This window comes from Triturus cristatus, chromosome 1_2 (assembly GCF_964204655.1).
Source record: "Triturus cristatus chromosome 1_2, aTriCri1.1, whole genome shotgun sequence".
Lineage (NCBI taxonomy): Eukaryota > Metazoa > Chordata > Amphibia > Caudata > Salamandridae > Triturus > Triturus cristatus.
This window is the reverse complement of record NC_140580.1, coordinates 909,518,773-909,540,182: the sequence shown is the minus strand read 5'-3', so window position 1 is coordinate 909,540,182 and position 21,410 is coordinate 909,518,773. Positions and strand designations below refer to the sequence as shown.

The window sequence follows — 21,410 nt, the reverse complement described above, 5'->3', positions numbered from 1 at the left end:
TCCTATGTACTCTGAGTACAAAATAATGCTGCATACTTTATATATAAACTAAATCAATAACCTTGTGTTCAGAAGAGCAGTTGACTCCATTGTAGTCAGTCGTACTACATAGAATCTCCAATTGATTGAATGATTTTTGTACACAGACAATATAGCTTTTAGATTCCAGAAAATGTACTGTATGTCTCCAAACGTTTCCGTATACACACAGTAATGCAAACTTTTAAATTGTGTCTAAAGGTCAGTTGTCCCTATTTACACTTTAGTACTAACAACTTCACTCACACCAAAAATATATGCCTTCATAGTGATGTTAAACTTCGAAAAAGTGTCACGAATTCCATTCCAAAACATATTTGTTGAATTTGACACCCTGGTCTTATTTTCATCTAAATAAACATTTATTGGGCCCTAAATTCAATTAACTCCACAGATGACCACTCAGACTTCCACCTATTTTGAACCCCCTCCATTGGTATACTTTCCACTGGCAAGCTGTGTTTGGTCACTGAAAATAGATTTGTGTTTTTGTGGGAAGCTTTTTGCCACAAACTTGATTATCGAGCTGAATGAAGTTCAGAGATAAAATGTTGTCAAGCGGTGTTCTCAGATCAGCGCTTGAAAAGGAAATGTTGAGACCTCCCAGGTTGACCTTTTACATTGTAGCATTTTAAACTTGAAAGAGATGGTAGTGTTACTTTTTAGAGCCAGGCTGGTGTTAGCAGTGCGTTTTTGTGTTACACGTGCTTTCAAACGGAGAGAGATGAACTTCAAGCATATATGGTCAAAACTATGCTAAATGAAAAGATCGGAGATGCATTCACCTCTGCCTGTGCAGTGAACCCCTGTCTGTTTGGGTTTAGGGGAAGATGAAAAGGAAGAAGAGGACCCAGTGACGTCAGCAGTAGCCATAGAGCGGGCGACTTGCTATAACACCCCTCTGGGGTGCTGCTCCGATGGGAAGACCGCAGTGGCCGATGCAGAAGGAAGCAACTGCCCAAGTGAGTCTCTTCACTCTCTCCCGCCCGACTCTCTTTCAGATCAAGCTGACTGTCACAGTGTGCAATAAATTTATATCATGGTGAACCTTGGGGCAATCCAGGCTGGGTACTTTTCTAACCCGTGCTTGCTTAACAATGTTAAGCATGATGTAGGCATTAGGTGCAGCGTGCGCTGTGAATCGTGTTGGTTTCACTGTGGCGAGTGCTCCTCTGCTCCACTGGTTGAGACCACGATTGCCGCCTTCCTGCGGATTGAAAAGATGTTGGCGCTCCACCAGACATTGTTGGCTCATTGACTAGCCACGCCTTTACAGCGTTTTTCTGATTGCCTCAGAAGGGCCAGTGGCCCATTTACTATGCACATCCGTTGGGTCTAGCTCTTTTTGAGTTGGCAGGGTTAATGTTTTTTGAAGACTGTCCATGTTATATACTTGTATTTCCTCTGAATCTTTACATAGTGAATGTTGACTCATAAATGTCTCCTTTCTCTCTTATGTTTGTCTTACCAGTTTGTTCCTTATGTGTCTCTCCTCCCTGAATGTCTGTTCTGTAAGAATGGTTATTGTGACTTTCTAAAAAGTATCTTCTGTGAATCTCTCCTCAATGTTTCCAATGAAGACCATGTGATACAAACATTTAAGGGATGTTGTCAAATGGTCTATAGTGGTTTGTCATCTGTCCTTACACCGAGGCTTGCTTACACCGAAGTTTGCTCTGGTCTGTTCCTCTTTCCTCCATTCTGTTTCTCGCATGTATCCCACGGAGGTTTGGGAGTGGTTCTTGTATTCTATTAATTCGTTTTTAAATGACTGGCAACATTGTCTGGAAGTATTACTAGAAATGGAATCTGCTTTCTCATTTTCAGTGTATCTGCGATCAGATGTATCTTGGTGTTGACTTCTGTGTGTCTTCAATGACTTCTTTTGAGTTTTCTGGGTGTTTTGTTTTTTTTAGCTATTTCATGTTTCTTTCCCTTTATGTGTGTGTTTCCTGGCTTTTTCCATGTTTGACTTATGTAGTCGTCCCTGATGCATGTGTTCCTGGGCTTCTCTCTGGATTCCATTATTGATTCATGTTGGTTCCCGGCTCTCTATTCATGTAATTTATCCTTGAAGTGGGGATTCATGATTTTCTTTCAGATGTGTTAATTTTTGTCTTCTTATTAGTCACTTGCTTTAATTGGATCTTTCATGGGGTGTGGTTTGATTTGGGTTTCTACTCCGATGTGACTTTGTTTCTAGCTTCTTTTCTGATATACACTCCTTAGCTTATTTCTTAGTGTGTATGTATTTGTGTTGGTTTTCTTGTTGTTTTGGTTAAATCATGGGTTTGTACCCATGGCCCTTTTTATTTTTACTTATTTCACCCTTCTGTGTTTATTTAATGGCCATAATGGCTATGTTTGTTCCTCTGCACGTTTTTTGTTTCAGTGGATTTTGCTGGGGTATGCGTTTCTTTGTGGTGACTTCTATGGTGTGTCATTTTAATGGGGTTTTTTTTGGTTCGAGTTCTATTGTTTACAGCTTTTCACCTTAGTTGTCACATTTCAACCTACAAAATGTTTTTGTAGAATTTAACCGTTGCACATATTCTATGACTGCTCTTTTGAATTGCTTACATTTGTTTTAGTTGATGAGAGCAGATTTTGTCTTTTTTTTCGGAAAATGTGGCAATTGCGTCTCCATCTGTGATGTAAATTTGTGACTTCCTTGACTGTCTGCCTCCCTCAGCTGTTTGACCCTCTTTCTTGTATGTATTTCTGTAATTTTTCATTTCTGGGTGTATTTTCTTCTCTACTATTTGCATTGTTGCCTTTTAAATTTGTTTTCCTGTGCGCCTCCTTTATTGTACATGTCCAGTTCCGCGTTTTTGATGTGTGCTTCCTCTTGTCTCTAACGTCTCTTCTTTTATTATTACTCAGCCAGCCCGTGTTCTGTCCAGCTCAGAAGTCAAGGGAAATAAATAAAAAAAAAAACACAATTAAAACAAAAGTCTATGGTAAAACCTCTCCACTGACATCTGTTGGCCAAATACTAACTCTCCATCCCTCAGTCATCACACTAACCTCCACCTCTGGCACTACCCCCTGCGCCATGCCCTAGGTAGATAGAATGGGCTTCGTAAAAATTGATGGGTTTTCAGTTTCAAATCTGTGGGTGACATTTCCTGTGTGTTAGTTCACTCATGATTGTTGCTACCACTCCCATTTTTTCCTGTGCAGCAACCAAGTCATTCCAGGGAGTACTCATCCTGGAGGAAGTCGAGGGGCAGGAGGTATTCTACACACCCGAAATGGCCGACCCCAAATCTGAGCTCTTTGGTGAGACGGCTAGGAGCATTGAGAGTGCGGTGAGCAGAGCTGCCCGAATGATTTTTGTCCTCTTTTCTTAGTGGTTTGTTTAGACTCCTTATTGCGGCTGCTGGCAAGGGTTTGAGCAAAGAGGGTTGCTTGCTATGAACCGTCAAGACAAAACTTTGACAATTGCCTCGTTCTGTGCACAGCTTCCAAATATCGCCCTACAATTTTAAGCTGCATTAAGCCCTCTGACGGTATATAGTGGTTAAGTAGCACGGAAAGATGCGTCAGTCAAAGTTGTTAAAAAGAAGTCTGAGAGAGTTGAAACCGAAGGCGCAGTGATTTAGTTTTAGAACCCCAACCTGGGACAAAAGAAACGCATCATGTACAATAAACTCATTCTCTCTGCCCTTTTGGGGGACAGCTTCATTCTGGACATGGGGTCCATTTTTATGGACGTTATTTGGCTCTTTGCTACCCTTGGCACTGCTCTTGCGACCCCTGACCTCCTCACTCATGACATACCGGGGACAGATGCATAGGAGGGCTATGATGAGCCCAGATTGTTTCTGCTGATACATGCAATGAAATATGCATTCATTACAATGGGCATTGCACTTCAGAATGCATTTATTTTCGATAATAGAAACATTCTTAAGTGCACGTGAAGTACACTGTAATCTCATTTCAGGGATCTGCAGGCTTTAACTTGTGCATGCAGCGCAAGGCCTCTCTCTGTCCTGGTATAATGCAACGGGCAGAGGGCTCCTAACGGATTTATTTCTCCAGGCCCCAGTGCCCTTTGCTGAATGTACATATTTCATTTACATGGCCATGCAGAAACAACAATCCTTGTTTCTAGCAACAGCTCCTACTGATATCTATTGCAAAAATCAACTAGCAGTGATAAGGCCAATAGGTCTAGCTTTGAAGGCTGGTCTTTGGCCTTTAACATTTCTTGTGCTCATCAGAAATTGTTTTTTGTAAATTGTTATCACACAAAAACAATTCAAAAATGGCTAATGAAGCATGCACATGTGTAGGGACAGGTGTAGATTTTCAAATGTTGTTGTAATACAGTTCACATGCAGGCGCACAGGTGGCCATTTTGTAACACATTTGTGATAACATTTTACAGAAACAATTTCAAAAGAAAAAGTTACATTTAGCAGAAGGCATTGTGCTCGAGAGAAAGAGTTCAGGCAGGGGCTCACAGTTTTACTAACATGTGACAGAATGTGGCAAGACCCACTATCTGTATTTTGTCAATACCAGCTCTCCCTCTTGTCCTAGGAAGACATTAGGTCCTGTGATGTGACTTCCTATGATGTCATTCTGGTCAAAGGGTGTGTGACATCACTTCCAGTACTCCTGGCTGTTTGGTGAATCAGCATTCATGACCATTTTCAGAGCACTGGTTCACAGATACTAATTATAAACGTAAAACAGAGAACACAGGCAAAACTATCATGTACAGAAAACTGTTAACTTCAGCAGAATTTTAGGATATGGAGCCATGCCTTTTACAGGAAGCTATTGACTTGTAGGCAGGGTGAAGTAGTGTGTACAGCGAGTTATTAATTTCATGCTAGAGTTCAGGCTGAAACAGCATGAACTGGGAGGTATTGAATTCCCTAGAGTAAGGCTGAAACAATATGCATGTGGAGTCTAAACTTTTTGCTTAGCCTAGGACACCGTGAGAAGCTGCCTGTACATGGAGCTACTGGCAGATGCCCAGGGCTTCCGACATTGGTAGTTCTACCCAAATGTACAGAAAGCGATTACTTTTAGCCCAGGGTCAAAGTTTGAAACTGCATACCATAGAAAAGCGGACGTTCTGTTATAAGTAAACAGAACATAAATAAGGGGAGTGAGGAAGCTAAAAAGGACATACGAGTCAAAACAGGTCACCCAGAAGTGCAATTCTGGAACCCGCCAATTGTGAAATCCTGAACAGCGAGCTCTAACTATCTGTGTCCATCTAGGGCGACGCATTGTTCTCTTGCAGGGAGTGGCCATGCCCGACTATGGTGCATGACTGAGACCGCAGCATTCCATGGAGGGAAGTCGTATGTTCACAGTCGGCTAGGGCTAAATCCGTGTCATCATGTACAGGAAGACATTAACCTGAAGCCATGACCCAGGACACATCCTGTATAGAGAGAAATTAACTTCTTGCCACAGCCTGAGACATGGGGAGTGAATGGCTTTGTGAAGAAGGAAATCATACAGTTACCATGAGTAATACTGAGGGGTTTTATCTCTGCTGCTTTACTGACAACTTCCTTACATACCCTGCACAGCAGAAGATGCACCCATGAACACTGTACTGTGCATGGCACGGCAATCGGATGTTGCAGACTGCTGGTGATAGTAAAGGGGGCAGGTTGGTTCAGCCCGAGTGGGCATGGTCTCTCTCGGTATGTGTTTTCCAGTTCCTTGCCTCTTGTTCGCGCAGTGTACACGATCAGTAACATAACCTTTATGTCTGCTCTGCATAATTCTTTACATGGAACTTTTTTTGTGCTTCTCTTGCACAGCTGGACAATCTCTTCAGAAACTCTGATGTCAAGAAGGATTTCAAGAGCTTGCGAGTCCGGGACCTCGGGCAGAGCAACTCTGTCCGCGCCATTGTCGAAGCTCACTTTGACCCAGGTGAGCAGTTGTATCTTTTTGGATCTGAGGGTTGGGGTGAGCAGTCCTACTAACAAGGACAGGTCATGTATGCACCATCAGTGAAGCTTGGATTTCTAACTAACACCACTTTGTCTTCTGTGACCTCTTGTTCTGCTTTTATCATGACCAAATAGCTAGGACTGAGTGAAGATGTCACAAATGACAGAGAGTCACTTAGCTGCTACAGAGGGATGCCTCATCATCTGATTTTTAGAGGTCATACTGGTGAAGTTTTGTTACAACAATGTGCATTCTTCTATGAGCCTCTTCATGCTGAGTGCTGTAGACCATGCAAGCCGAGGATGCTGCTGTGGTCCATGAGAAGATTTTGCTTGGTGGCATCACAATAGCCCCATTCAGAATAATTATCCAGCCCCCTTCAGGCTACCCAGGCCTATGACTATCTACACGGTCTAATTTCGCAACTACCCAGGGGCATTGGGGATCACAGAATGCAAGCTCTTACATACCGTCGCAGATTGCCTTCTGTCTACACATACCATGGTGACAAGTGAATGTAGCTCACACCAATCCCCCACGGGCTGCCCACAGGGCATCGAAAAGGCTCTGCACAAATATGACCCATTGACACACCGGGGTGTGGGGGGAAAGTCTCAAACCAATTTTTCTAAGTGCTTCATCCTAAGAAAACCCACACCTACTGAGTGCAATTGTCTGCACAGATACAGGAGTAGGGCAAAACGACAAAGCCCAAGCTCCTATGGGAGGGCAACCAGTGGTATGCAGAGGTGTGTTACACTATATACCACAACATAATATGTACGCGTTCAGGTCACCAAATAGTGTAATCATTTAAACGCCATACGGCTGTTGGCATCTTCATAAACACAGCCCTAGGAATTAAGGCCAGACGCAAAATCTGTCTCTCCGCATCAGGAATGAGCCATAAAGATGTTTTCAGTTTAAGACATGGCTGCTATTTTCCCATCCGAAAGGGTTGCGTTTGCTACTCTCCTGTTCGTTGTCTTGTATTTAATTGCATTTTTTATCGCAGGTTTCCCTTTGAAATGCCAGTGCTATTGTAAGCCAGACCCCAAGGCCTCAATTAGCATTACATCTTGCCCAGAGATTGTCTAGTCCTTTCTCTTTGTGTCACGACCGAGTATACGTTATGAATTTTAGGTTGAATGTTAACATATTTGCAATGTTCTTGTCCCCAGAAGTGTCTGTTGCGTGCACACTCCTGTATGCTCCGCCACATTTGTACATCGCTGGTTCCATTTTTCCCCACAAAACAGCAGTTGAATGTGAGCAACCTGTGGGGGTTGTGTTAGATTTCTTGCTCATCCAGGGCTCTGAATAACATCAAAAATGGATGCAGCAGGAGAGTCCCCTGTGTCATCTCGTTGAAGAGTTTGCCTGTTTCCCTCCAGAAGGTTTGGGTTGCTGCCAAGTGGAATGTTCCTCATTCCACCTGGATGTGCACGGAGGGTACACACGCTTTCCTGGTGACCCCGCATCCGCTTCTCACGACAGTGCTGGAAGCTGCAGCCTGTGCATAAAGAAGGGGGCTAACCTGTGAGTTTGTTGTCCCAGGTCTGGTGTGAGCAATTTATCAAGACTACTGGTTGTTAAACTGTGAAAAGGACAAATGAGTTCATTTTTGGTATTTCTTCTTTCAGTGTATGTTGATCATGTTCTTGTAATCAGCCTTTGCCTGTTGAGGTATGTGTTGCTATTATATTATACATCATACTATATATAGTTTCGGAGCGGGGCCTTGACTATTGTAATACATGTTGTATTTTCGTTCTTCATCACTGTGTATGCACTGTAGAGTAACTGTACACCCACCAAGTACTAGAGTGCACAAGAAGAAATGGATTGAATGCATACGTTACTTCCACCTGGATCCCAGCAGACAGCTCTGCATCTGCCAATGAACCCAACTTAAGTGAATGCTTTTTTTTTTAAATAAACCAACTCCACGGGGCGTGGCTTGCGCGCCGCTGCGAGATGGCGGGTCGCGCTTGAGCTCTGTGACGAGCGAGGGCCGCCGGAGGCTTTTATACTGCTTCAAAGTGCCCCATTCCTGCCAAGAGTTGGTTTTATGCTTCTGACGATGCCGTCTGCTGCCTGAGAGTCTTTCCTGCTCTATGAAGCTGCCGGTGACTGTATTTCTGCCGTTTTAAGGTGGCGCTCGGTGTTTTTACGAGCGGCCGCCATTTTGTTTTTTCCTCACTGACGGAGTTGTTTGCTCTCCACATCACGACGGCGTTTTTTTTCTACGAACTGGCCAGGAATGATGACAAATAGGTGCTGGTGACTATTTCCTTACTTATAAAGTATATATTGGATTTCTTTTTTTTTTTTCTCCTCATTTACATTGCTGCCTATGGTGAGAGTATTTTGGATTTTATTCTACTATACCTCTCTTCAGAGCGCCTCCAATGCCTATGTATGGTGCTTCTATGATCTATGATACCCTGCTTCTTGGTTTTTTTTGGTTTCGGATGGCGTTCTTCTGATACCTACAGGGCATGGTATTTTTGTGATGGGAATCCTCTCCTTTGTCGTGTAAGCCCGCCATTATTATTATCCTGGATTGGTTGCTGAAAGTGCGCTCTCCACTTTTTGCGCATTTCTGTTTTACATATTGAGTATACTAGTTTCCTCTGGCTTTTTCCTTCCCTTCATTTCTCTGGAGTGGGGTATTTTGCTCCCGCTGTGGCTGTGGCTCTATGGCTGCGAATATGGGCTTGTCACCAAATGCTAAAGACGCCAAGGATTCTAAAGCTACTCTTAAGAGGTCCAAACAAGTGTCTCCTACTCCTGAGGCTGCTCAAAAAGACACCAATTCAACTCTTGAGGCTATTCAGACGCGCCTTAATGATGTTCATGCAATTGCACAATCTACCAAGACTAACACGGATCTGTTGCAAGTGGAGGTGTCAGCCATCAGGAATGATCTCAAGGCTCTTTCCCTTCGTGTTTCAGCCACAGAAACACGTATTAGTGGTGCAGAGGATACTATGCAAAAGCAATCTAGGTCTCTTTGCCAGTTTGAGCGCTCAATGGCGGCATTGCGGAGAGATCTCACTGAACAAGAAGATCGTAACCGCAGATCCAATCTGCGCATTTTTGGTCTTCCGGAGGAAGTTGAGAAAGATGCACCTTCTATGATTGATTTCTTATACAAATGGGTTCCTGCTACGCTGCAAATTTCTTTCCAAAGAGACTTTGAGTTGGAACGGGCACACCGGGTTCCCACCTTTCGCTCTAAATCAGCCACACAACCAAGAGCGATAATTTTTAAGCCACTGCGCCATCAACATACAGAACAAATTCTGGCTCATATGCGGAAGGTTAAAGGTGTCTCATGGAATGGCCATCGCATTTCAATTTCTCAGGACTTTGCCAGAGACACGGTAATAAGGAGGAAAGGTTTTCTTAATCTCCGGAAGCGTCTCTCTGAGATGAATATCCCCTTCTCTTTTTCTGGTCCTTCAAAATTCCGCATTACCTTCAAAGGTCGTTCCAGAATTTTCGATGAACCTGCTGACTTGGCCTCGTTTTTGGATAATCAGATGGAGCTGCAGATGGATCTTCAAATGGATGCCTCGCTGGATCCCGGTCCCTCTGGCACCTGATGTGGTTTCATATAACTGCAATGAGTTTTCTCTGTTCCAGATCTATTAAGTTTGTCTTTATTAGATCTGCGTGGTGGTCTTATTGTCCACTGTTGTTGGTGTGCTTTTGCTGTTTTTTTGTGCATGGCACCACTATCTTCGGTATATCTACTTTATGTATTTTCTAATCTTTCGTGGTATTGTTTCTTTATAGGTTGGCCTCACTCCTGCTCGGTTTTTCTTTTTTTCGTACTTATCAATCTTTTTCCTCCTTACTTGCTTTTTGTCCATGTCAAGTTCCGGTTCTTTTTTTATCTCACTTTATGGCTTCTTTTACTTCCTTAGAATTTTTGGTGTGAGACTTGGTCTTCTCTCCTTTTTTTTGTTTTTGTTTTTTTGTTCTTCCTTTCTCCCTGGCCCCAATTAATGTTACTTCCATTGTTGTTTTTTTACTTGGTCTTTTCGCGTGTTGTTTTTCTCTTGTTGTTTTGTCTCTATGGAGTACGCCATTGTTTATTAACGGTATTATTTTACGGATTGGTTACAGAAATTGCCTCATAGATACTTATTAATTGCTATGTATAGAGTTAATTTTAATCTCTGTATAGTTAATTTTTATATCTATTTTATTGCTATATCATTGATTGGTTCGTTTACTTATTATTATTAACTGCTTCTTTCTACTAGTTCTAAATTACTATATTTATATTGCACTTTATAGTCTCATGTTTTTTATCTCTATGGTTGTATATTTACGATTTTCTTGCCTCTTTAAATTAAATTAGTATAACAAGTTTTATCTATTTGTGGACAGTCAACTAGATGTCTATCTTTAGCTTTTACATATTTAAATATATATTTGTTCTTTCTATTTTTCTTCCATAGGACTTCATTGATTGTTTTTTATGGATTGGTTACATACATTTCCTCATAGATACTTATTAATTGTTATATATAGAGTTAATTTTATATTCTGCATAGTTAAGTTTTATATATATTTTATTGCTATATCATTGATTGGTTTGTTTACTTATTATTATTAATTGCCTCTCTCTACTAGTTCTAAATTACTGTATTTATATTGCACTTTATAGTCTCATGTTTTTTACTTCTATGGTTATATATTTACGATATTCTTGCCTCTTTAAATTAAATTAGTATAACAAGTTTTATATATTTGTAGACAGTCAATTAGATGTCTATCTTTAGATTTTACATATTTAAATATTTACGTGTTTCTTCTATTTATCCTCCATGGGGCTTCATTGATTGTTATAACTGATCAGCCATTTCTCATTTATTCTCTTCATATTGTCATCATTTCCTCATTTGTAGATTTCTCTCTTCTGCTTTCTCCATTCTTCTATGATATACTTTATATGTTACCTTTTTATCAATTTGGCATATACATGTCGCCTTTATAGAATTACATGATGAATTGTTTTTAGAATACTCTAATTAATTCTAGTTCATATTTCAGATATTTCTTTTTCTTAATTAAGTATAATCAGTTATGTACTGTATGGGGGCCGTTTATGCTGATTGTATTTATTCCTCGTGATGGTCCCTTTGCTCATCTTCCCACGTTCCCCCTAGTATGAATTTGGTCTCTTTCAGACCTTCCTTGTTGGTTCTTCTCTTTCTTTTTCTTTTTACTTTCCTTCTTTCTTCTTCCTCTTCTTTCTCTTTTTCTCTTCAGATTTCATTCTTGGATTCTCTCTCCTTTGTGTTGTTGTCTAGTGCAAGAGGGTGCATTTCTGTGGGTGTTGTATATCCTCTATCATATATGGTGTATCATTTTTCCCTATTTTTGGTTCTATGTCTGGATTGAATATACTTTCCCTTAATGTGAAAGGGTTAAATCACCCAGTAAAAAGGTCAAAGATATTAGACTACTGCAAATCTCTTTCTTCGGATCTAGTCCTTTTTCAAGAGACAAAGGTCTCTGCCAGAGAGGCGCTATTTTTGAAGAAAGAATGGGTTTCTGATGTTGCTTGTTCAGATGCTTGTGGCAAAAGAAATGGGGTAATTACTTTAGTTTCTAAACATTCTGGTTTGTCTATTGTTTCCTCTGAACAGGATACAGAGGGACGTTGGTTATTATCTAAGTTGTCTGATGGTAATGCTGATCTCTTTGTCATGAATATTTATGCCCCTAACAAGGATGATCCGTCTTTTTGAAAAGTAGTCACCAAAAAGCTAAATGACACACCTCATTCTGGTAATCTTATTGTAGGTGGAGACTTTAATTTACCAATGGATCCCATCCTAGATAGGAATTCTGCCTTTAATTTTCGTCCCCCTAAATCACATAAACAAATGATTAATATGTGCTCTCTTATCCATCTTCAGGATGTCTGGCATCTTCATAATCCCACTGGCAGTGATTTCTCCTTTTTTTCTTCCCCCCATTCGTCTTTTTCACGCATGATTATCTTTTGGTTCACTCCTCTCTTGTTCAATCTTCCTCATCTCCGATTATTCATCCTATTTTGATTTCAGACCATGCCGCGGTGACTTTCACACTTTTGTCTTTTGCCCCTAGAGCGAGATCTCGATCTTGGAGACTAAACACAGAAATCTTACATGATGATTCCCAGGTTCGAGAGTTTTCCAAGGATATTGAGACGTTTTTCCTTGAGAATGTTGGTTCAGTCGATTCCCCTGTTGTTCTCTGGGACTCTTTTAAATGCACTTTCCGTGGTCAGGTCATCAAATGTATGTCAAGGAGAAACGCTGCCATTAAAAAGGAACTCACGGATTTAGCAGCTGAGATTAAAAGTCAGGAATCTCTTTTTCGACAATCTAAAGATAAATTGTGCCTACAATCTATTAAGAATTTAAAATATACATACAATACTATAGTCACTAAAAGAGCTCAAATAGGTCTTCAGGCTCAGAAATCTAAGAAGTTGTTGTTAAAAAAACCGTGCTGGCAAGTTGCTTGTGGCTACATTAAAGTTCCAAGAATCTTCTTATAAATCTTCCCAAATTTCTTCTATTAATGACCATCTTGGTAAGAAAAAATTTCAGACTGAAGAAATTCTTGAGGTCTTTAGAGATTTCTATAATAATTTATATACCCCCTCTAATCAATCTTCTTTTGAACAATGTCAAGAGTTCTTAAAGACAGTTCCTGTGAAAACTGTATCGGAGGAGGATAATAACTCTTTGAATGGCCCGATTACCTCTGACGAAATTATTTCTGCAATTAAAGCTACCCGCTCCGGTAAAGCTCCGGGTCCTGATGGATATCCTATTTTGTTTTATAAAACCTTTATATCTGTGATTGTGCCGCAACTTCAATCCGTCTTTGATGCTTTTATTAAAGATGGTTCTGTGTCTGGTTCTGCTGCTGATGCTACTATTGTAGTAATCCCCAAAGAAGGAAAAGATCATTCGGACCCCAAAAATTTTCGGCCTATTTCTCTTCTTAACATGGAAGCTAAGATTTTTGCTAAAATCTTAGCTAAACGCTTGGAATCCTTTATCCCTCAATTGGTTCATCCTTCCCAAATAGGTTTTGTAAAGGGTCGTCTTGCACGTGATAATATCCGTACTTTTTGTCACATTCTCGGTTCCGCCAAGCGATCCAATCTTCCGGCGGCGGCCTTGGCCCTTGATGCTGAAAAGGCCTTTGATAAGGTCTCTTGGCCTTTTCTACGAGCTGTTCTATGTGCACATAATCTTGGTGATTCCTTTATCCGTATGGTTATGTCTCTTTATTCCCGACCTAGAGCTAACATAAGAGTGAATGGAGCTACGTCGTCCTTTTTTAGCCTTCGCCAGGGTACTCGGCAAGGATGTCCCTTGTCTCCTCTTTTATTTTTGTTGTCCATTGATCCTCTTCTCAGAATGATTGACTTACATCCAGACATTAAGGGGTTCTCTTTTGGGTCTCATCAGATAAAAACAGCTGCTTATGCGGATGATGTTCTTATTTTCTCTGACGATATTGCATTGGCCATCCCTGCTATCTCTGATACGATTTCTCTTTTCTCCAAGGTTTCAGGATATACCCTGAACAAAGATAAGACAGAGATGTTCCCCTTAAATGCTTATTGTTTCTCTTCTCATATGGGTTCGGCGGGTTTTAAGTGGCAATCTAAACATCTAAAATATCTGGGCATTTATTTTTGTTCCACTCTTTATGCTACGATTACTTATAATGAATCTCAAACTATTCTTAAGGTGCGACGTCTTTTAGAGACTTGGTCTCCGAAGCATATCTCCTGGTGGGGTCGACTGCAGACTCTTAAAATGATGATAACACCTATTATTAATTTTGTTTCCTCTATGCTTCCGGTAAAGCTCTCTGATTCCTTTTTTCACGAACTTGACTTACTTACTTCCAAATTTTTATGGAATGACAAAAGAGCTAGAATTGCTTATAAATTCTTACGGAAATCTTTTGATATGGGAGGCTGTAATCTTCCTGATTGGGGGAAATATCAAACTGCTTTCCTGGCGTCTCAGGGTGCTCTCTGGTTTTCTTCTCCCTCTACTCATGTTCCATCTTGGTTGCTAATAGAACAAGACTTAGCCTCCCCTCTCCCGACTGCCTCTTTTTTAACCACGAATACCCTTTCTATTCCATTCTCTCGGTCTATTATTTTAGACACTATTGCTGCGGTTCGCAAGGTTGATAAGAAAGTGGCAATTCCACTGCATAAAACTAGATGGTCGTCCATTTGGCGGAATTCTAGAATCAAATTAATATTGAGCCAGAGTTGATGTCTTATTGGGCTGGGAAAGGTATCTCACTTGTTAAACATCTCTATGACTCCAATAATGATCCTTTCCCTTTCTCCTCCCTAGCTCAACAATTTTCTTTATCTAACTTAGACTTTTATACCTTTCTTAAGATTAAGGTAGCACTTGCTAAAGTGCACCTTCATCCCTCTTCCCCTACGATTACGCTTTTTCAATTATGGATCAGGACTGGCCATGTAGCGTCTAGGATTTACAAATTCTTATCGTCCTCTACACTTCCTTCCCACACGGTCGCACTGTGGTAAATAAAATAAATATTACCGGACTGAATTTCATGCGGAATCTTAAATTAAAGTAAAATAGCTCAAAATAACGAGAGGCAGAATCCGTGGTATAAGAGGTTTTCTAATGGGCTTTATTCCATTCAAAATGGCCGACTCGAGTCGCGGCCCTCAGGTTCCGTCACCACGAAGGTTCAGGAAGTGAAGTACAATAATTTATTAACAGACATGTATTTTTATAATAAGTACATTACAATGAAACGAATGTAGAAGGCGTAACATTTGATAAGAAAAATGACGTGACAGTGACATAATCGAAACTAGGCGTAATAAGGAATAAAAGAAACATGATTGGTTAGAATTATCAGACATAGGTGGATCTATAAGATAATACTTGGCATAGATGCGCGCGTGGCAGCATGACGTGTAATTGACGTGCAACTAGGGGGTGAAGGGGACTTGACATTTAGCTCTACATGTGGAGACGAGAAGTCTGGGGTCAAGTCATCCTAATCCCAAATCATATCTAACATCCTATGTTTAAAGAACTATGTTATCCACAAGGAAGGACTCTCGGACAGAATCTATTCTATACTGACTGTGTGCGTGTACAAGCGTCTAAGTGTCTATATGAGATGCGAGGGGCAGAAAACTTTCCATGGCAACAGGGCTATGAATCACTTGCAGGAGGACGGAAAGGCTGAGTCCTTTGCTTGTGAGCTAAAGGAAATGTTTACCTAAATCACTGGACAGGAATGCATCGGCTGAAGAGCAAAATAGATAATTCGAAGGTGAAATACAACTTCTTGGCAGACAGGCGAAAACTAGCCGAGGCAGGCACCGTTAGCTGCACAGGGAGTAGGACAAAGTTCATGGATACAGATGCGAGCTCAAGCTGAAGCTGTCAGAGACAGAGAGCAGGGAAAGGCTTTGAGGACAGAATCGGGCCTACTCGCCTGAACTGTAAAAATGGAGTAACTTAGCCATATAAAGTCGGTGGCCTTTCATACTAAGGAATCGAATATCCAGCCCATTGATGGCGGATCTGACAGAGAACATGTTGACAGTAGACACACATATGTTTGCGTCTTAGAAACTGGAACTGGAGGGAACATACATGTACTTGTAACATGCATATAGAACCGTTGGGGTCCAAGATAGGGGACATAACTGATCAGGAAAATCCACTTTTCCACATTCCCTCCTTGTCCCCTTCTTGCCCTTCACGAGACATCAATCTTCATCATTCCATTGATTTGCTCATGGAGCATCATTTCTTCTTCTTTCTTCTTCCGGGATCTTGAGCGAAAACTTTGATGTGGAATACACGATGTGGCACACAGACCACAAATCGCTGGTCCACATTGCAGGCATAGACAACAACTGAAGAGCATAAGAAGGCCAATACCTAGGAAGGATAGAACTCTCCATCCCCAGGCTGATATCACACTCCAAAACCACCCGGACCACGTCCAAGTGCCTGGATTCTCGTGTATCTGGCTTACAATCTTATGAAGGCGTGTTATAGCTTTATATACAGATGGCGAATTTTCTGGTATGAATATGCAGCAGCTGGATCCGATGACCCTACAAGCTCCGCCCCTATCGGCCAGGATGACGTCAAGGACAAGACGATTCTGGAGAACAACAATTCTCATCACTGATTGTTCCTCTGTCAGATTGCCTAGGGCGGCTATAGTCTCGTTTACTACAGCTTCAAGAGTCTTGGTGAGTCTGCGTATCAGCTTACTATTTGATATAGTACCTATATAGGGAAAGATACCTTTATTGAAATCTACATACTTGTCCCATGATGTCTCAGTATAATCGACAACTGGGAGATCTCTTTTCTCTCTATTGTGTACTAAATGAACATTTCGATAATAATCAGGGGGAGCTAGGAAAACAGGTGGCAAAAGGAATGCTATGTAACAGGTACCATCCCAATCTAGAGGCAGACGCATATATGCAGTCTGACCACATATGAAGTAGGAATGGCGAGAAGCTCTAAATGAAGATTTACCTTGATCACTATATTCTACTGTAGTAACGCATTGGCTATGGCCCATATGTATGGGACCAACTTTTCTTACACATAATTCACCCTTAACTGGAAATACTGACATAGTGGGCAAAATTAGTTCAACTTCGGATTTGACATTCAGAATCATAAGATTAGGTGTAAAATTACCTAATCTATACACTTCATTTTCTAAATCAGTTCCTGTTCTACTGAGGTGACCCTCCTTATTAGGGTGACAGACTTTGAATAAAACTAGATTCAGATTTCCCCATATCCAATGTTGTTGATAAACTGCTGTGTCTGGGTCTATGGAATTTAATAAACTAAACCATGCTCCACAGGAGCCATTGTGTGTGAACGGATGTGGAAAGAAAGGCAGAACTCCTTTGTTATTCTGATAGGGAGGGAGTCGGCCACACACCCAACAATTGGTCGCATTACTAGTCTGATGGGAATGATGTAACATACTAATGAATGTGTTATTGCGCAGCGCAAGTCTATAGGATAATTCATGTGGCGGTAGGTCACTAAAAGAATGTTCATCAGTTATATTGAAAACACGTTTAGAAACAGGATGATATATGTGCAAAATCATACTCGTAATAATTACTAAAATACTCAAGGAAAACAAAATTAATAAAGTCACAATACAGTGGTTACGCAGTAATTTACAATAAGCATGTCGTTTCATTATGATTCTGGACTCTACATGATTCAGACCTAAGGGATACATGTCGGGACAGATTCAACCGCTTCACCTTGGAGAGGACTTAAACAATCAAATCGTCCGACAGTTTAGATCTGGACCTGAGTTTCTGTTTATAGCACTGAGAGTCATTCAGTTCAACAAAAGGAAGTTTTGAATCAGTCTGTGAGGGAGTGCAGGGCACAGTGTCTATATCTGAAGGTAGTCCATGAAATTTTTTTATATGGGTGGAATGCACCCATCCTTTCCGTCCTTCGATCTTCACAGCTGTTCTGGTCGTCAGCAGGACCTGCTTAGGCAACTTCCACCTAGGATCCAATTGGCTTTTCCTATCAAAATTCCGAACCAGGACAAAGTCCCCGGGGACCACGTCATGGGGTTTCGCCTCAGTGTTGTCGGGAAAGGCTGCAGCTACCTGTGAACGAGAAGATTGTAGTGCAGACATCAAGGAAGCCAGGTAATCTGTCAGCATATTACAGTCAACATCAGTTATTTTACGTGGTATAGGCGTCCCCCACATATTCGGCGGTCTACCAAAGATCACCTCATACGGGGATAGCCCTGTTCTAGAGTGTGCTACCATCCTCATGTAAAAGAGTGCAACTGGTAATGCTACTATCCAGTCGACACCTTTCTCTCTACATATTTTGGACAGTCTGATTTTCAGTGTCTGGTTATGTCTTTCTACGAGACCTGCTGCTTCGGGGTGTCGGACACAGTGGAATTTCCACTGATATCCCAACAGGAGTGAGACGTTTCATTAATTCGGATGAGAAAGGCTGACCGTTATCTGAATATACAACACGTGGTAAACCGTACCGTGGGAAGAATTCTCGAACTAGCTGCTTGGCAGTAGTCGAGGCAGTGTAATCTGATACGGGATACGCCTCTGTCCAACGGGAGAGAGCGCAGACAACTACGAGGACATATTTGAATCCTCGACAACGTTCCATCTGAATATAATCCATCTGGAGGACTTCAAAAGGATGGTCAGGAGGCTGAAATCCACCCTGCTCTACGGGAACACTCTTTCCTGGATTAAACTGACAACATATCATACAGGTACGAACTTTTTGTTTAGCTGCTGCTCGTAAATGTTTGTTGAACCAAATGTGCTGAATGCTGTCTAGCATAGCCTTCTCTCCTAAATGTGCTGGACTGTGAACTGTAGCTATAATGGCTTGAACCATGGAATCGGGGAGAAACCATACAGATTTCTCCTTCGTCATCCATCCTTGATCTGTCTGGATCCCTCCTAGTTCAGTCCATTTCTTTATTTCTTCTGCTGTGGCATGTGTCTGTATGTCAATTACGTCAAGTGTGGGATCCTTAATTGTCATACACTGTGTTGGTGTCTGAACTATTGGCTTTGTCATGTCTAATGTGCGATTCTGAGCAGTCTGTTTAGCTGTTCTGTCAGCTAAATCATTGCCTTGAGAAATGGTATCAGTAACCTTCGTGTGTGCTTTACATTTCATAATCGATATAGCAGTGGGTAAATGTATTGCGTCTAACAAGGCATGAATGAGGGGTCCGTGCTGAATGTGTGTTCCATGAGAAGTTAAATAACCCCTCTCCCGCCAAAGCACTCCGAAGTCATGTACGACTCCAAATGCATAACGTGAATCAGTATATATGTTGACTTTCTTGTCCGTGGCTTGAATACAGGCTTGTGTTAGAGCAACAAGTTCTGCTGCTTGGGCTGACAGAGTATCTATACAATGTGTCTCAATAACTTCAGTGTCTGTTGTGACTGCATACGCGGCAACTAAATTTCCTGTACTTGTCCTCATACACGAACCATCTACATATAACGTCAGGTCTGGATCTAGCAATGGAACGTCTGTCAAGTCTTGTCTAGGTTTCGTCTTTATTTCAATGATTTCAACACAATCATGAGCTAGTGGGTCTGTTCCAATTACAGGTAATAGTGTAGCAGGATTCAATGTATTACACCGTCGGATCTCTATGTGTGGTTGAAACAATGTCAGTTCATAACCAGTAAGTCTTGCTATGGTCAAGTGTTGTGTTTGTGTTCGGTTCACAAGAACCTCTACTGCATGTGGTACTTGTACTGTCAATGGATGTCCTAATACTATGGCATCGCTTTGTCTGATTGCTAAAGCTGTCGCTGCCACTGATTTCAGGCATGCAGGCAAAGCCTGAGCTACGGGATCTAATGTACTGGAAAAATAAGCACATGGCTTGCGTGATCCTGCTTGATCCTGAGTGAGTACTGATAAGGCAGTACCTTCGCGTTCTGTAACAAAGAGTGTAAAAGGTTTGCTATAACATGGTGTTGCTAAAACAGGTGCTTGACATAAAGCTTCCTTTAAGCTTTCAAAAGCTTGTGTATGTTCCTGAGTCCAAGGGAGAACAGTCGATGTGGCTGCCTCCTGTGTGGTTAACTGAATGAGTGGCTTCGCTAGAAATGCATATTGGGGAATCCACTGTCTACAGTATGAAGTGAGGCCTATAAAAGCCCGCACTTCCTTTTGTGTCTGGGGTATTGACATGTTAGCAATTAACTGGATGCGATCTGGTGTAAGCTGCCTTCCCTCCTTGGACAGCGAGTGACCAAGATAAATAACTCGCTGAACACAGAATTGCAGCTTAGAAGGGGACACCTTGTGTCCTTTGTCTGCTAGAAAATGTAAGACTGTCAATGAGGCTTTTTCACATTCGTGTTCGCTTCGTGCGGTGATCAGCAGATCATCGACGTATTGAAGCAGTGCAGTATTGACTGGCATGTGGATACTGTCAAGTTCTCGTTTCAGTGCTTGGCTGTAGATGCTGGGGCTTTCTGTAAATCCTTGGGGAGCGCGTGAGAATTTAAAGCTGCGCCCATTTAAACTGAATCCGAACAAGTATTGGCTTTCCGGATCTATTGGGACGCTGAAAAAGGCATTCTTGAGATCAATTACAGTAAAGAATGTTGCTTCGGAATCAATTGCTGTCAACAATGATGATATATCAGGGACCACAGGGAATTGTGGTACAATACACTTGTTTAGTTCACGCAAATCAATAACCAATCGGTACACTGGTGGGGCAGTAGGATCAGTTCGTTTAAGAATCGGAATTATCGGTGAATTACATACATTGGAGTCTGTTTCTACAACTACTCCCTGGGCAATTAGCTCATCAATGATTTTCAACAAAGCCACTACAGCATCATGCGGTAACTTGTATTGTCGCATTCGTGGTAATACCACTCCTGCTTTCAATGTAACTCGATAGGGTGTAATGTTCATGCAGCCAACATCCGTAGGGCCTTGTGCCCATAGATGTACTGGTAAAATCTGTAGTCGGGGATCCATGTCTCTAGACACATAGTGACCTTTAAAATCACGCAAAAACAACCTTACTCCTTCCGGAGAACAACATATTATGGCTCCTAGTGCTTTCAGAGTTTTAATTCCTAACAAATTTTCTGGGCATGATTTAGTAAGCAATAAATCTGTAGTTCGTGTCAAAGGTCCTATCGTAAGTGGTAGAGGCTGTGATACTTCATTAACAATAGGTTTTCCTGAAAAACCAAGGGAAACATTTTGAGAGCCTGAGAGGGGTGCCCCTGGAACTTCACTACGTTTTATGGTTGTTCGACTTGCCCCTGTATCGAGTAAGAATTTTCTATCTTGACCTAATAATTCACTATGTACATAAGGTCCTTCTTGATCTACCGGAATCTCGATAAGCGGTAAGTCAACTTCCCTCTCTAGGCTGGTTCATGCGTAACGCTGATACTCAGGGTATTCATACTGTGCAGTCTGATACATTTGTTGTGTTGTGGTTTGTGTGGCAGTAGTAGGCAACGGTGGTGCAGCTGGCACAAACTGTATGGGTTGCTGTGAGGCTGGCATAGACTGTTGCTGAACTGGCATGGACTGTCCATGCTGCATAGCTCCTTGTTCATTCTGATCTTGTCTAACTAATCGTGGTCTCTCCTTTGCAATACCTGTTGCTATATTTCGTTTCAGGACTTGACAATCATGTACATAATGGCCTAGTTGTTTACAGTAATTGCAGGTTCCTTTTACAGGAACTGCAGAATCACCAGAATGTGTCACACCCTTTTTGTGACCATCTGCTGGTACTGTCTGAGAAACTAGCATTTTCATTTT

General features: G+C 41.5%; 1 protein-coding gene across 5 annotated transcripts in view; it reads left to right on the top strand.

Moving 5' to 3' along the window:
• Positions 1 to 21,410, top strand: part of AGRN (agrin) — a 726,538-nt gene that overhangs the window by 635,494 nt on the left and 69,634 nt on the right. For all 5 annotated transcript variants that reach the window (XM_085609660.1, XM_085609659.1, XM_085609658.1 and 2 more), the window contains 3 exons: positions 864 to 1,001; positions 3,223 to 3,350; positions 5,838 to 5,952. In XM_085609660.1, the coding sequence (XP_085465786.1) occupies positions 864 to 1,001; positions 3,223 to 3,350; positions 5,838 to 5,952 (381 nt within the window). The remainder of the gene's footprint in view (positions 1 to 863; positions 1,002 to 3,222; positions 3,351 to 5,837; positions 5,953 to 21,410) is intronic.